A 15281-nucleotide genomic window follows, 5' to 3' on the forward strand; every position below is an offset into this window, starting at 1 on the left:
GCCCAGAATATTTTAATTTTAAATATGTGATTATTGTACAGTTATTAGGCCTTTCATGGCTCAGCCACTACACATAAAATAAATTCTTGGTCTCCATTATCTTTTCTTTAGAGACACATCCTCATACATGCATTCCTCTTTCACAAACTGCAGCCAGAATGATAAACTCTCTGGTGACTTTCATTTTTAGGAGAAAAATGTCATTACCACATTGCACATCCCAGAGCTCTATTAAGAAATTTCCAATAGAGTAAGATGTGGGTTGATGCCTGAGTTAGGCAAAACCTGAATAAATTTTTTCCTAAATATCATCTTAATATAATATTTAAAACCACACTTTCTGACAGAGCATTTTTGTAATGCATCTTTATAACATCAAATATCAAGTCCACTAAAAGCTTTAACAAAAAAATCCAGACCTATGATTTCATTGGTATAGCAAACAAAATTAAGAGGGAAATCAGTAAATGTAAGAGATTTCCTCATATCTTTCTCTTTTTCAGACATGCACAAGTTGGGGAACTTAAAACAACTAAAAAATATTAGAAAGAATTTAGAAAGGAATATGACTCACTATTAAAGTAAATGAGCAGATAGGCTGAAAAATAGGTAGGAAATTAGAGGAGAGAATGCATTTTGTCTAAATTAACTGCAATGGAGGAATTTAACAAGTACTCAGTTCATGCCATAGATGGAGAGCTTTCCCTGTATAGAGAGATCCTCCATTTGCTAAAGCAGATATCTACAATACTCTACAAAACAATGAATGTATTAGTTGATGAGTTTTACAGTCCTTATATAGAGACACAGGGGACACGTAGGAGGGTACTGCTATTTAACAGAGATCTTGTTTTGTTTTGTTTTGTTTTGTTTTGTTTTGTTTTGTTTTGTTTTTAAATCCACCGTGGCCTTCTGCCTAAAATAGCCTCCACATTTTACAAAGGACTAAAAGATAAAATAGCAACAGCAAGGATAAATCACAGCAATGACCACAGGAAAAGAGAAAGATTCTAAAATTAGAAATAGTCACTCAGCAATTTCTACTATAAGAACCTTGTGGGCACTTAGTTACTTTCTCCTGGCCTCAGTTCCCTCATCTATAAAAAATGAAAGGGACTGAACTAGAGGAAGAACAAGAGGAGAACCAAATTCCTTCCCCATCCTATTATCAATACCTTTTTAAACATATTTAATACCTCATTAGCTTTGATATCTATTCTATTCTTTTTTGTGACCATATCACAAAATTTCCCTTCCTTACACTAAGATGCCTTCAAGCTCTAAATTATCTGCACTACCGAGCATCCACAGGGTGTACACCACTTTACATCCTCTAGGCATCCTCTATCCAGGAATGGGACATTACTGTCTCAGACATACCCATGATATTCATGACACTATATATAGAATACCAGGTCTGGAATCAGGAAAGCCTCAATTCAGATTTGAGCTCAGATATTTCCTGACTCTGTAATTCTTGGCTAGGCTCTGTCTTTCTCATTTTTCTCAACTGTAAAATGGAAGTAATAATAACACACCCCTCCTAGGATTATTGTGAGAATTGATTGAGAAAATATTTGTAAAATAATAGTGCTTGACACATAGTAAGCAATATATCAATGCAAACTATTATTATTAAACAGACAGCTAGCTCTAAGCTGAAGCTGGAGCTTATTCCTCCAATTCATATAATCTGTGTATAGATTCAGGAGCAAACAGACTATGACCTTAAATCAATTTAGAGAGTCTTGAACATTCCCAGTCATCAAAGTGAAAGCATAAAGAGACAAACCCCAACAGTTGCCCAGGCGCCAATGCCCTTCCTACCTACAACAAACAACATTCATTAAATGCTAACTATGCTCTAGGCATTTCAAGTAGAGTCCTAGATATGGACTTTCTCAGTTAACAGTTTGGAAAGGCTCATTGCAGACATTCAGTCGCCAAGTGACATATATAATGGACTATAGTCCATTGAAATTGATGAGGTCTGTCTCCTACAATTCAGAGGTGACATGATCTTCCAAAGTACAGGTCGAAATATAATGATCTATTCAAGGAACTTTCACCATAATCAAGACAAACAAAAATAACCATAATTAGGTGGATAGTTGGAATGCACATTCCCAGTTACCAAAGTGAAAACACAGAGAGGATAAACCCCAACAGCTGCATTATCTCACCAGCGGCCAATAATCTCCCCACCTGTTTCAATCATCTCATTTTACAAGTGAATAGGCAGTAGTACAGAAGGATTAAGGGTCTCAATCAGGAACACACAATTAGTCATTTCATAGGACACTACTGTAGCAACTGGTCTAGAATCAAAGTGCTTAAGAATTAATGGATTTTAAAAATTTTTACATTATATATTTATGTAAATTTATATCATTTTATTTTAGATGGTACTTCAAGTATATTATCTACTCTAAGCAGAGCAGGTAATGTCAATTTTTTAAAAAATTTTAATAGCATGTTTCTTTCCTTAGTCAATATGCTGTATTTAATTTTAAATTTTTTTCTAAACACCCTGTCTCCTCTCTGCCTTTAATTATCCCCTCCTGCTCCTTCTTATTAAAATAATGCTATTATTGTGATTTTTAATATCATATCAACCTCATGTAGCTGATTTAGCTTTAATAGAACTAGGCACAGAAGAATGTGTTGAGTATTACCACAAACAAAATTATTTAACTTAGGCAACTACAATTGCTATGTACCACTCTACTAAATTCAAGCCCACAAGATCAAAATCTAGAGAAAACATTATAGATAACATAAAAGAGGGGCAGCCAGGTGGCGCAGTGGATAGAGCACCAGCCTTGAATTCAGGAGGACCTGAGTTCAAATCTGGTCTCAGACACTTAACACTTCCTAGCTGTGTGACCCTGGGCAAGTCACTTAACCCCAGCCTCAGATAAATAAATTTTTAAAAAATAAAATGAAACAAGATAATATGAAAGAATGAAATTGCTAAAATTGGAGCAGGGCAGGGAGAGTATAGCTACTTAATCCTATCCTTGCTATTCTTAAAATTTTTTCCAGGATCAGCCCTTGAGCCACTTGAATGAGTCAAATGATCTTTCTAGACTTCAGAAAATTCATGCCCTCTACACATTAGCAGGACGTTCCATTTAGATACCCCTACACTGAATGCATCTGGATCACACTTATTACTTTTTCTGTATCTTCAACCAAGAATTCTATCTGTCCCTAGAGAACTAGACAGATTATGTTTGATAACAGGTGGGTCTCTTTTTAGAAATGAGAAGGAAGAATGGAATGCAAATACGATTAGCTATTCTCAGGCACTTTGCTGCCTCTGAAGGACTGATATTACAAGTCTATGGAGCCTTTACCACCAAGTAACAACTAATGAGAAATTTTCCTCAGCCATACTATAGCTGATATTCCAGTAGCCACCAGAATTATAATCCATTTTCTTGTAGATAACTATTTACTTTATTCTATCCTCTTAAGCCAAATGCTAAACCTGAGTGAAAGGTACTGGTAATACAAAAGAGCAGCCAAAACTATTCTGAGTTTTCTTTAGGAGTCAAGTAGGAGGTAGGATGGAGTGGGAGAAAGATTCTGCTTCCTTCTGAGACTTAAACAAGTATGGTTCTCTTGTTGCTTTATTTTGGGATTCTTTGTTGGCTGTTTCTAGCTCCTCTACAACTCATAAAATGGAGATTATGCTGACCTACCTCATAAGGGAATTTAACAGGATAGTTTTCCTCAAAAAAAAATTGATTGCAAAATGCTCTGGTATGTTAATGACACTTACATGACTCCCCATTAACCAAGGCTGTTACTTTAAAGTTTCATTCTCTACCCAGTACCTCATCTGTTGGTCTTCCCTTCACCACCTGCAGGTCTATAGGTAATTCATTACTTCATTTCCAAAACTTATAAAAATAAGGCTAAATAACTATAATGAGCCAGGTAAAAAGCAGAAATATTTTTTTAATCTCATGAAACTTTAAGAAATGAAAACATTGAAATTTAATTAGATAAGTTCAAGGTTGCTATATGCAGAAATGCAACACCAAAAATCCTTTCAGCAACCCATTTGAAAATGATATAACATATATGGGGTCCCCAAATTAACTCATTCCTTTTGTGCTGCTGCCACGGTTTAAATTGTCAATAATGTTTGTGGGGCTTTTTTAAAAGTGCACTAAAAAAGGATGCTCATAACAGATTTTTAAAAAGTCAGCAGTTCTCTAATTTTAAAAATTGCTTCTTTGCAGAAAAAGCTAAAATCACTGTATTAAAAACCTTCAGTAAATCAGGTATGATTTAATAACAATGTAAAGACTTTGTTCTTTTAAAAAGTAAAATGAAACATAATCAATGCTTAAATTTTTTTATATTTATTACAATATTTTTATTATGAAATCTGTGGTCAGTGAACAGATATACCTACTGGATTCTTGTAGATAATGGTAAAGATCAACTACATTAATTTCCTGCAAGAAACTTGCAATCTAGTAATGAGAGAAAACTACTGAAAAATATACTCTGAATATACTTGGGGAAAGATAAATATCATAAGTATTTGTGTTTTCCCAGGGCTATCATACTGGTGATTTAGACAATGAAGATATTCTTAATTTAGAATGACTATTTCTAAAGATATATATTTCCCCCAATTACATATAAAAACAAATTTTAACAATCAGATTTTTTTTTATTTTTGAGCTCCAAATTCTATCATCCCCTCTGTCCCCACATCATTTCCTATAAATACATGCAATCATGTAAAATTTACCTTCATATTAATCATTTTGTAAAGAAAACTTGAACAAAAAAATGAAAGACTATCAGTTCTTCATCTGGAGGCAGATGGTATTTAAGAAGAATTTTTTTGGAGAATTCTATTTTGAATTTTGTTTTAAATTAAACAAGGGATTTACTTCAGAGCACCTAGCACAGTGTTAGGTATAAGTGGATAGATAGATAGACAGATAGATAGATAGATTTTACATATAGATAGATAAATAGATAGTTAGATAGATAGATATGTCTATCTAGATATATATATATATATGTATATATATATATATATATATATATACATATATATACATATATATATATATACATGCAGAAAGAGAGAGAGATTTGTATATGGTATCCCAAAATTCTAATTTCAATTTTAAGCTAAAATTGTCATAGTTTTTAAGAATTTTTTGATACCTATATTTATATATAGATGCAACCAATCCAGAAAAATTATACTACTGTATGTCTAATCTATATGTACATAATTTGTTGTTTATTTATACACTATTATAATTTATACATTTTATGTTCAGTAATATTTATCATTATAGATTCATGGAATTATATATATATAAACAAGAATATTTATTTATTTACTTATTGCTGAGGTAATTGTGTTAAGTGACTTGCCCAGGATCACACAGCTATGAAGTGTTAAGTGTCTGAGATCAAATTTGAACTCAGGTCCTCCTGACTTCAGGGCTGGTGCTCTACCCACAAAACAAGAATATTTAACAGAGAAGAGACTTTAAGGGTTTTTTTGTGTTTTTTTTCTTGGTTTTTGTTATTATCACTTGTTTGTTAAAGCCTTAAGTTTAATGAAAGCTTAAGATGAAAATTGAGAAGTACTAAAGAGACAAATTTCTCTGGTTACAAACCTGGGCATTAAACGACTTGCCTTTTGTGGAGCTTCTCAAACCCACTTTGCCTCTGCTTCAGTATGAAACCAGCAGATAACTGAATTTGCAAAGACAGGATTAGCTATACATGCCATAACTTTTGATTCCATGAATCAGAAGCCCTACTGTTTCTTTGCAGGAATAAAATCTCAGAATAACATCTGCAATTTGTCATCTGTCTGCAGTGAATCAGGTGAGTATATTACCTTGTCTAGCTTTTCTCTGTAAGAAATTTCTCTTTATTGTGAATAATGATTTAATTCAGATAGATTTCCTTTATTTTTTTCTATTGCTAATTCTTTGGGGTTTTTAATTCAAGAACTTACACAGACTCATGAGTTATGCTAATTTAATAAAAACATTAAGTAAATTTTAGGTTTATTAGTGAATATTTAATATATGCCTATTTTATTAATAAAGTAAAATATATTTACTACATATTTAAATGTGTTCGGAAACCTGATTTTATACACTGAAAAAAGAGCTGGATCTGAGTTCCAACAATTCAGGCTCAAAACTTGTATCAGCCACTTAAGGCCTACATGACATTAGGCCAATGGTTTATCCTTTCTTGGCCTCTGTTGACTATTTAAAATGAGGATGTCAGACTGGTACCCTTAAAAATTATCAAGGTCTCTTCCAAAGAGCTTTGTTTATAGGATTGTATCTATCAATATTTACCTTAATAGAAATTAAAATGGCTTCATAATATTATAAAAAGAGTTTCAATTTCCTAGGCCTCCTAAAGAGATCGCTAGGACCCTCTAGGAGTTTTTAGACTACACCCCTTTGAGAACAACCAGAGTAGATGACTTCAAAGATCCTTTCCCTCTCTGAATATGTTATGATATCCAACTGTTACTTAAACGTATCACCAATTTCTTCCATTATCTCATAAGCACATTTTCTGCCAATTCTGCCTCCTATAGAAAGTTCCTTTCAAGCCATTGTGCAAAATAAAGGCATAAATAATATATTATGTGGTAATATCTTCTGCTTATCTTCTGCTATTATCTTCTGCTAAGCATAAATCAATTCATCATGCTACAAGTTTGAAGTCTGAACTCACCAGACTCATATGATCACTAATGCCAGTGATGTATTTTCCCTTCCCCAGCTAAAATTATCCACTATTTTTAAAATTGAGGTAGAAATTTCATGAGAGCATGCTATTCTTGAAACCTAAATATTTTCTTTTTCTTCTGGGAAACAACCACCTCCCTCACAGCATCTTGGCACCAGGGCTGTATTTCTTCATTAAAACCTATGAAGGCAGGCACAAAAAGAAGCCCCCAACAATAAATGGGAGGTAGAGATCCCAGGAAAGGGAAAGAGAAAGGTAGATATAGAAGTATTTTATAATATTAAGGAGTTAGGAATTCAGTAATAGAAATGGGAGCAGTCTGGAAGTATTTTGGGGGTCCATTATCTTAACTGTGGTCATATTTAACTTTTTAACAATTTATTTGAAAAGCTGAGGCAAGAAGCTTTTAAGTAATTTGAGATCAGCTTTGGTTAAGGAAGAAGGCAGTTTCATGTAAACAATTTATTTTCAGATACAAATATTACAGTAAACAAATGAAAAATTTACTAGTTTAAGCTGTGTTCTGGGCACCATGTTCCTGGTAGAGCCTGGCAAGAAAATATTGGCAGTTTTTTCTTCCAAAACAAAATAAAGTAACTTTTCTGCCTTTTTTTTTTTGGGTCCAAAACAGATCTATGATTTTATTGGTGTGGAAATTACTTGCACTGATACAAATTGGCAGTTGGTCTATAATTCATTATCCTAAGAAGTTGCCTGGGCCACTGAGAAGTCGTCAATTAACAAACATTTATTAAAAGCAAAGCTATGTCCCAGGCAATGTTCTGGGTGCTGAGAATACAAAAGCAAAAATAAAATAGTCCTTGCCCTCACAAAATTTATATTCAGTCAAACATATTCTAAATTATTTGCCTTTGGTCAAGATAAGGTAAGATTTGAACTCAGGTTTTCTTGACACCATGTCTAAACTTGCTGTTTGTTAGTAGTCAGTTATTAAACTTTTTTTTTTTTTTGGCAAGTCAATTGGGATTAAATGATTTGCTCAGGATCACATTACTAGTGAGTTGTCAAGTGTTTGGAGCTGGATTTGAATTCAGTTCCTCCTGATTCCAGAACTGGTACCCTACTACTGTACCATCTAGCCACCCTTTGATAAATGTTTATTAAATGTCTTAAATGTTGCTATATGCCATCTACATGTTACAAGGGATAAAACATTGGAGCAGGAATCAGAAAAATCTGAGTTCAAATACAGTCTCATACACTTAGTAGCTATATGACCTGGGCAAATCATGTAACCTCTGCTTTAATCACATAGAAGGAAATAGCAAACCCCTCTAATATCTTTGCCAAGAAAACTCCATACAGGCATACAGGGACAGTATTGGTTCCTGAGGTCAAGAGGAATTGTAAACTACACCAAGCACTAAGCAGAATGCCTGTTACAAAGTAGGTTTTTAATAAATAATCGTTGACTGATTGAAAGTAGAAATTGCCACAGGGCATAAGAAGAGGCACCAAGGATAAAACCTCAGAAATCCTAATCTTTCTCTGTTCTCTTAATAAAAATTGTTTGTTTTTGTTTTAGTTTTTGTTTTTCCCCTGAAATTAAGACAAGTGGCCAATTTATAGTGGGGAATAGAAAAGGCTTAAGTTGTTCCAACTAACTTTGTAGCATTATTTATATGATTAATTTGCATAATGCCTAAGAGTACTTGTCTCACAATACACTCTTAAAATAGCTAAAAGTAATTATTATTCCGCTTTTATGGTGAGGAAACTAAATCCCAGAGAGTTTAAAAGACTTGTTCATAAGATCACTGGGTTAGTAGTAAGTATCACAGCTGAATCTTGCTCCCAATAATTATGTCATGGCTTCTTTCTACTATTTGCCTCTTTTATTCTAAATGAACTATTATTTGAATGAATTTCAGTACTTGGAAAATATTGTGTAGCTACTACATACATTTATATGACAAGCAGAGGCACTGAAATAAGTTGAAGGGTGGGGAGAGAAGGTGTTGTATCCTGCTTTCTAGAGCCCCCACACCAGGGTGATTAAAATATTGAGTCCTGCTTTCTAGAGCCCCCAAGTTGGGGTGACAAAACTTACCATTGCTTTCTAGAGCCCCCATGCCAGGGCAATTAAAATATACCATCTTAGTGGAGAAGTGATGAGGTAGGTCTCCTGAGGATGGTGGAAAAATGGAATCCGTTTATTACATGGTCTGTTCCCCTTTTATACCCTCATACCCAAATATAACAAATTACTGGGCATACCCTAAGTATATACTGCACACATGAGACCACATAAACAACTTGCTATTGTATGTAGTTTGCCACTTGGTACCACTCTTTGCCCCCTGGTATCACTCTGCTTCAATCACAACACAAGTTGTCACTACCCCCGACTTCTCAGGAAGGCTGAGAACCTTTAGGGGAGATGGGGAGCCAAACCAGACATTGTTAGCAAGTTCCCTCTGGGCTGAAGGGTCGTATAACTCACCCACTGTCTGTGACCCTCTACATCTTGCAGTTTCTTTTGTTTTAATTGAAACAGGTATATTCCAGTGATTAAATCCATCAGCATGGGAGGATTCACAAAGGCAAGTTGTAATATCATACAGGCAAGTAGTAATATAATAAACAATATGAATAAACAAAATACTATAAAAGATTTTCATGAGTCCCAGAAGGAAGGTGTAAAAAATAACTATCAATTCACAACCACATATATACTTCCTTTAACAGCCAAGAGATAGTCCAAAACCAATCTATTGTCCATTACATCATGTCTCAGGAAATCCAATGATTCCTGCAGATTTTGAAGTCCTTCATCAGTCTTATCATGTCTCAAGGAATCCAATGATTCCTACAGGTTTTGAAATCCTGCATTAGTCTCATTGAGAATTATTTTTGATGTTAATGAGTCAATTGCCATACACAGAGGGTTAACTGCCAGGCTCTTTCAGTGGTGGGCACAGTCAGCAATGTAACCATCCCAAGTTTCTTGGATCTTCTCCTTTGTTTTGAGGGTCTTCTCTTTTTCCATCTCTCTTGGATGGACAAGGCAGATATGGCATGTTAGCACCCATCGGGTTCCTTCTCCATCTGTTGAAATACAAGCAAACCCTCTTCCCCAAGCAGTTAACTTATCTGGTCCCTTCCATTCACCACTTTCTGCATCTTTCCACATCACCTAGAAATTATCTAAATATATTGGAGCTACTCACACTGGACCCTGCCCTTCTGGCAGGTTATGAAACCTGTCTGCTGGAATAAGTGCATCTCTCATCAAAAATCAAAAAAACTTTTAATATATAAAGTTAAATCTAGAAGTTCTCTAGAGTCACCTGTGGCTCCCCCTCTCTTTTATTTTTGGAGGAGCATCTTGATGTCTTTAAATTTCCATCTCAAAGGCATAGCACTAAATTTAGCTGCTATTGATCCTCCTATGCCAGATATATGGGTGTTTGCTGTAATCTTTGGCCAGTGACTGGGATATTAGCCACATATTCTCCAGATTCTCAAATCAGTTTATGGATAGACACTGTTTTGTAAGCATTCTCATGAGGTCAAATGGTGAAGTTGACTGTGTATGGAGGCAAGGCTGGATTGGCACAGGTTTCAGCTCTCCAGAGGTCCCAGAAACATACAGCTCTATTCTCCCTAATTCCAATCCCCTTCCCCCACCAGCTTGCTTAAAGACTCTCTGGGTGTAATAGCAGTTGCCATCAAGCCCCAAGTGTTTTTGCCTGGGGTCCTAGAGCCAAGCCCAGCCTCTTGTAATGAGGACATAGAGTGTGGGCAAAACTATTTCATGGGCAGTACACATGTCATTGTCCTTCCCACTCCTCCTCCTCTACCCTCCCTTCCCCCCCTGTGAAGAGGGAGTTGAGGGAGGAGGGTCAGGAGATAGGAAATACTCTAAGGGTGCATGTTCATATGTAGGCAGAATTGAAAATGAGCTTTCAAGGTGAAAAGCAAGCTCATCAGCAAGATACTTAAGGTACTTAATTCCTTTTCAGCCCAACTGGCAATGGTACTTAAGATACTTAACTATTTTCTTGCCCAACTGGCTGGGCTCTGAAAATTTCCTAGAGCAGTAACAAGCATTATAAATCAATAAAATGCTTAAAAAAAAAAAAAAAAAAAAAAACTTCCTTAGCTCTGCCTCATGTGCTCTATTCTCTGGGGCCATGGGCACCAACTCTCTGCTTGTTTTTCTCCTCATACTTCCTTGTCTGGCTGCCCAAGTTAAAATCTTTCCTCTTTTTACAAATTGTGGGATTCCTTAATCCATTGTATTCAGCCAATTGTTCTCCCACTAACTTCCACATCTCTGCCTCCAAACTTTACTTCTTACACAGAGCCATAGAGACATGCACTCCAGAACATCTGATAACTCAGTGATCGGCTTCTAAGTTACCCAACAAACCTTGCTTCTCTGTTAACCTAACTAAGCATGCTTCATACTTCCCTGGGGAGGGAGGTCCATTTCTTAGTATTTGTCTCATTTCAATTTAAAAACCAAAGTAACTAGATTAGCCCTTACCAATTTTTTCTGCTTGCCTGTTTTTATACTTACTCTATATTGAGTCACGGAGACTTCTCCAGTGAACTCGGCTAATCCTGTCAGTTGCGCTGATGTGTATAGGACCTCACCTAGAGCCTCATGTTTGGGCACCAAATGTTATGTCCTGCTTTCTAGGACTCCAGGAGTCCCACCTCATCACTTCTCCATTAAGAAGGTTTATTTTAATCACCCTGGCATGGGGATTCTAGAAAGCAATGGTACTTTTTATTACCCCAACTTAGGGGCTCTAGAAAGCAGGACACAACAAGAAGGGATTATAGTTATTTGCTTTTACAGAGAAGTATAGAGGTATGAACAATACCTAATATTAAAGAGTTGGAAAAATATATTAAGGAGAAAAAAAAAGAGTGTGTGTATTCCATGGAGTACCACTTTCTGTGGAAAACCTTTCCAGAAATCTCTTATTTCTATCTGTGTGTTTATCCTGTGTTTAGCTTATCTATGTCTAGTTGTTTGCATGTTGTTTTCCCCATTAAACATTGAGCTCCTTGACAGCAGGAACTTTTACTTTTCTTTGTATTTCTAGCCCTTAGCACAGTGCCTTCCACATGTTTGTTTAGTCATTTAATTGGATTCAACCTACATGACCCCATGGACTTTGTCCATGGAATTTTCTTGGCAGAAATACCTGGAGTTCTTTGCCATTTTCTTCTCCAGCTCATTTTACAGATGACAAAACTGAGGTAAACAGGGTTTAGTATCACACCTAGTAAGAGTCTGAGGACAACTTTGAACTCCAAACCCAGCATTCTGTGTATTATGGTGCCACTTAGCTGTGCACTAGCACATGTCCAACCAATTAGTCAAGTATTTATTAAGGGATAATATTTGGCAAATACCATATGAGCTACAAATGTGAGAAAGTCACAGTTCCTGGCATGCCAATGAAATTATCTACCCTAATGAAATGAATAAAGGCCTCAGTCCTCCATAAGCCTCAGTCTGGGCTTTGCATGAAGTATCATGTTAATTGTAAGCCAAGAATTCTTGATGCTGTTCTAGTGGTAGAGAATTGAGGTATGAGAATTGATGTGAGAATCCCCTCTCATCTGGTTCAACTTGAAAGAGTTCATGAACCTAAAATCTTAATGGCAAAAAAGGAAGTTTTATTTTTCACTAAGAAGTTCTCAGGACAAATTTCTTAATGAGGAAATTTGCAAATAATGTGTTAACAGAAACCTATGGGCGAAGGGGCAGTTTGAACTGATTATCAGACCAAGATCTCCCAATTGAATGAAATTACTTTGAAGATTTTTTCCAGAATTTGGAGTTTCCTGAATGGGGATCTGGCTACCCAAAAGATCAATGGGAGGGGCGGTGCGATTTGTCAGAGATTTCCAATTGAATGATGTCACTTATCTTAGAAAAAGGCCCTTCTGGAAAATATGCCCCTCTCCCAGACTGGGAAATCCCTCATCTCCCTTCTTTTACAGATCAAAGGGGAGACAGTTTCAAACTGATTATTTTACAGATTAAAGAGGTCACAGTTTCAATCCCCTTAATTCTTACCCATTTTTGTGTCTAGGACCCTTTAGACAATCCAAGGAAGCTATTGTACACCTTTTCAAAATTATTGGTGTAGAGTTTTTTATTCATAATTGAAGGAAATACTGAATTTCACTTAGAAGCTAATTAAAAGAAAGATATTTTCCCCCATAAAATTCCTGGACCCCAGTTAAGTAGCCCTGTTTAAAGTCTAATCTCTTCAATAAGGATTTAAGAAAAATTGTGCACAGTTGTTTTAAAGCAGCCAACCATAATAATTTTCTCTAGTAAATGCATGCTTGCTAAGCTCCTACTGTCTGTTTAAACAAGCAAATTAATCACTTTGAAGACACTAATGGGGGAAAATGCAATGTGAGACGAATGGAATTTACTCACATGTTGGGGGTTAAGTTATGGGCATTGGTAGCATTTCCAAAGCCACTGTGGGAATGTAGAAGATGGTCTCTTAGAGTTGACTGAATGGAATGGAATGAAAGTGAATTGAACAGAGAGGAAACTGGAAATTATTTGGCACCTGAATGGAGGAAAGTGGGAAGCAAGGGAGGACAATGGCTGAACTCATAGCATGCAAATATAGATTCTCAAGAAGTACTGTGGCCCTCTTCTATGTCACAATTTAGGAAAAGAGAAGCAACATGGTATTCTTTGACAATGACTACATATTCTGCATGTAATAAGAGATTATTACTCTTCCAAAACAATAATATAGAAACATGAATTGGAAATGGACCAATAGAATCTAGGTTCCATAAGAATAGGGATTTTCTTACATTTGTACCTCACACAGTATTTGGCAAATACTAAATCCTTAATAAACACTTGTTAATTATTTAATTGATTAAATATCCTGTTGATAGAATAATATGCTAAATAGCATTTTTCCATTAAATTATGAATTTTTTGAAAGCTGGAACTGGGTTTTTTGTTTGTTTGTTTGTCCTCCTTTATATCCCCAGCATTTAGCAGAGTGCCTGGCAAACATTTATTAATAAACTTTTATTGACACACTAAGTAGGAATTCCTTTTTTTAAAAAAAGACTATGACAAAGACCAAAACATAAAATGTGAGTGTTTTTATATTCAAAAAAATTTAGATACAGTCTCAGTCTTCAAACATTGAAAACACAGATTTCAAGATGTTTTAATTTTTTAGTGTTCTATAGGGGTGAAGTGATATCTGAAGAGCATGAAGAAAGCAATATCACCCAGGATGTGAGTGTGGTAGGCTTTATTCCTTTTGAAATCTTATGGGAGAAAAAAAACTTTAGTTATGATTGATTAAATTAATTTTTGTTTATATAAATAACTTAAGGGGGAGAAAGGAAACACAATAATGATAGGGGGTTTTTTTGTTTGGTTGGTTGGTTTATTTTTTTATCAGAATAAGGAACTCCTAGTTAAGAAAGTCCCCCTATCATCGAAAAACTCTTGATTGTTTTAAGATTTCAAATGGTGCCTGGCACACTGGGAGGTTGGTGATTTGACCTGGGTGACATAGGCAAAAGGAGTCAGAGGTGGCTTCTTATCTCACCAGTGTGTGAAAGAGAACAGGTGGCATAGGACTTGCTCTATGTTACCTCATATACTTACAAATTTAATGTATAAATTTTTTTTTAAAGTTTAAACAATGACCTCTGCAAAACTGCTGGTTCCACAATTGAATGTGAGTTCCTAACAATCAAAGCATTTTCTTAATAATTATTTATTAATTTTCCCTGGGGTGTATTTATAGGGGGAAAATCTTAATACAATCCTATTCTGTTCCTACTATAAAACACTGAGTATGTTACAAAAAGGAATAGAATTAAATTAAATCTAACATTATTTGACCTTTTACTTCTCTAAAATTGCTCCCAATCTAGCCAACTCCCATGAGATAATAGTGACTGGCACAAAGTAGTGATCGTTTTGCCAACTACTGCAAACTCTAAGATTATCCCAGGCTGTCCTCTGGTTCATCAAATCTTGGTTTGATTCTTAGATTCCTCTTCCAGGATTTGGGCATTGTTTTACCATAGAGGGAATTTGGGGATTATCTAATACCCATTACAATAAAGTGGTCAAAATACCTTAAAGGAAGAAGGAATCATGAACCTGGCTTCCCTGGGATCTGTTCAGAAGGGGGTATGTCATAATAGTTAACTCAGACCTACTCTTTTTAACCAAATCTTGTCTAGATCTAAGAAATCCAGTTACAGTCACAACAGATGATAAATTGAATAACAACATTCCGTTCTCAGATAGGCATCAAAATTTCCATTCTTTTGTGGAAGGTAGCTTCCACAGCTGCACAGTGATAATATAGCTTCTTGTTAAAGTTTGAGAATGTAAGGTACTAATCTTCTTGGACTTTTAATGCTTCTGATAGAACCAGGATGCAGTCAATGACACTTTAATTGAAGACCCAGCACAAAACAAATCAAAGTAAGTAATTTGTTGTTTGATTAAT

At 35.4% G+C, this 15281-nt stretch overlaps 1 protein-coding gene across 4 annotated transcripts in view; it reads left to right on the forward strand.

The window, feature by feature from the left end:
* Positions 1-15281, forward strand: part of ADGRG2 (adhesion G protein-coupled receptor G2) — a 143138-nt gene that overhangs the window by 89335 nt on the left and 38522 nt on the right. For 2 of the 4 annotated variants that reach the window (XM_074299864.1, XM_074299863.1), the window contains exons 7-11: positions 2403-2441; positions 4254-4295; positions 5827-5880; positions 13986-14053; positions 15201-15256. In XM_074299864.1, coding sequence (XP_074155965.1) covers positions 2403-2441; positions 4254-4295; positions 5827-5880; positions 13986-14053; positions 15201-15256 — 259 coding nt within the window. The remainder of the gene's footprint in view (positions 1-2402; positions 2442-4253; positions 4296-5826; positions 5881-13985; positions 14054-15200; positions 15257-15281) is intronic. The other 2 variants (XM_074299866.1, XM_074299865.1) reach the window with 1 other exon arrangement.

This window comes from Sminthopsis crassicaudata, chromosome 3 (genome assembly GCF_048593235.1).
Source record: "Sminthopsis crassicaudata isolate SCR6 chromosome 3, ASM4859323v1, whole genome shotgun sequence".
In the NCBI taxonomy this organism is placed as follows: domain Eukaryota; kingdom Metazoa; phylum Chordata; class Mammalia; order Dasyuromorphia; family Dasyuridae; genus Sminthopsis; species Sminthopsis crassicaudata.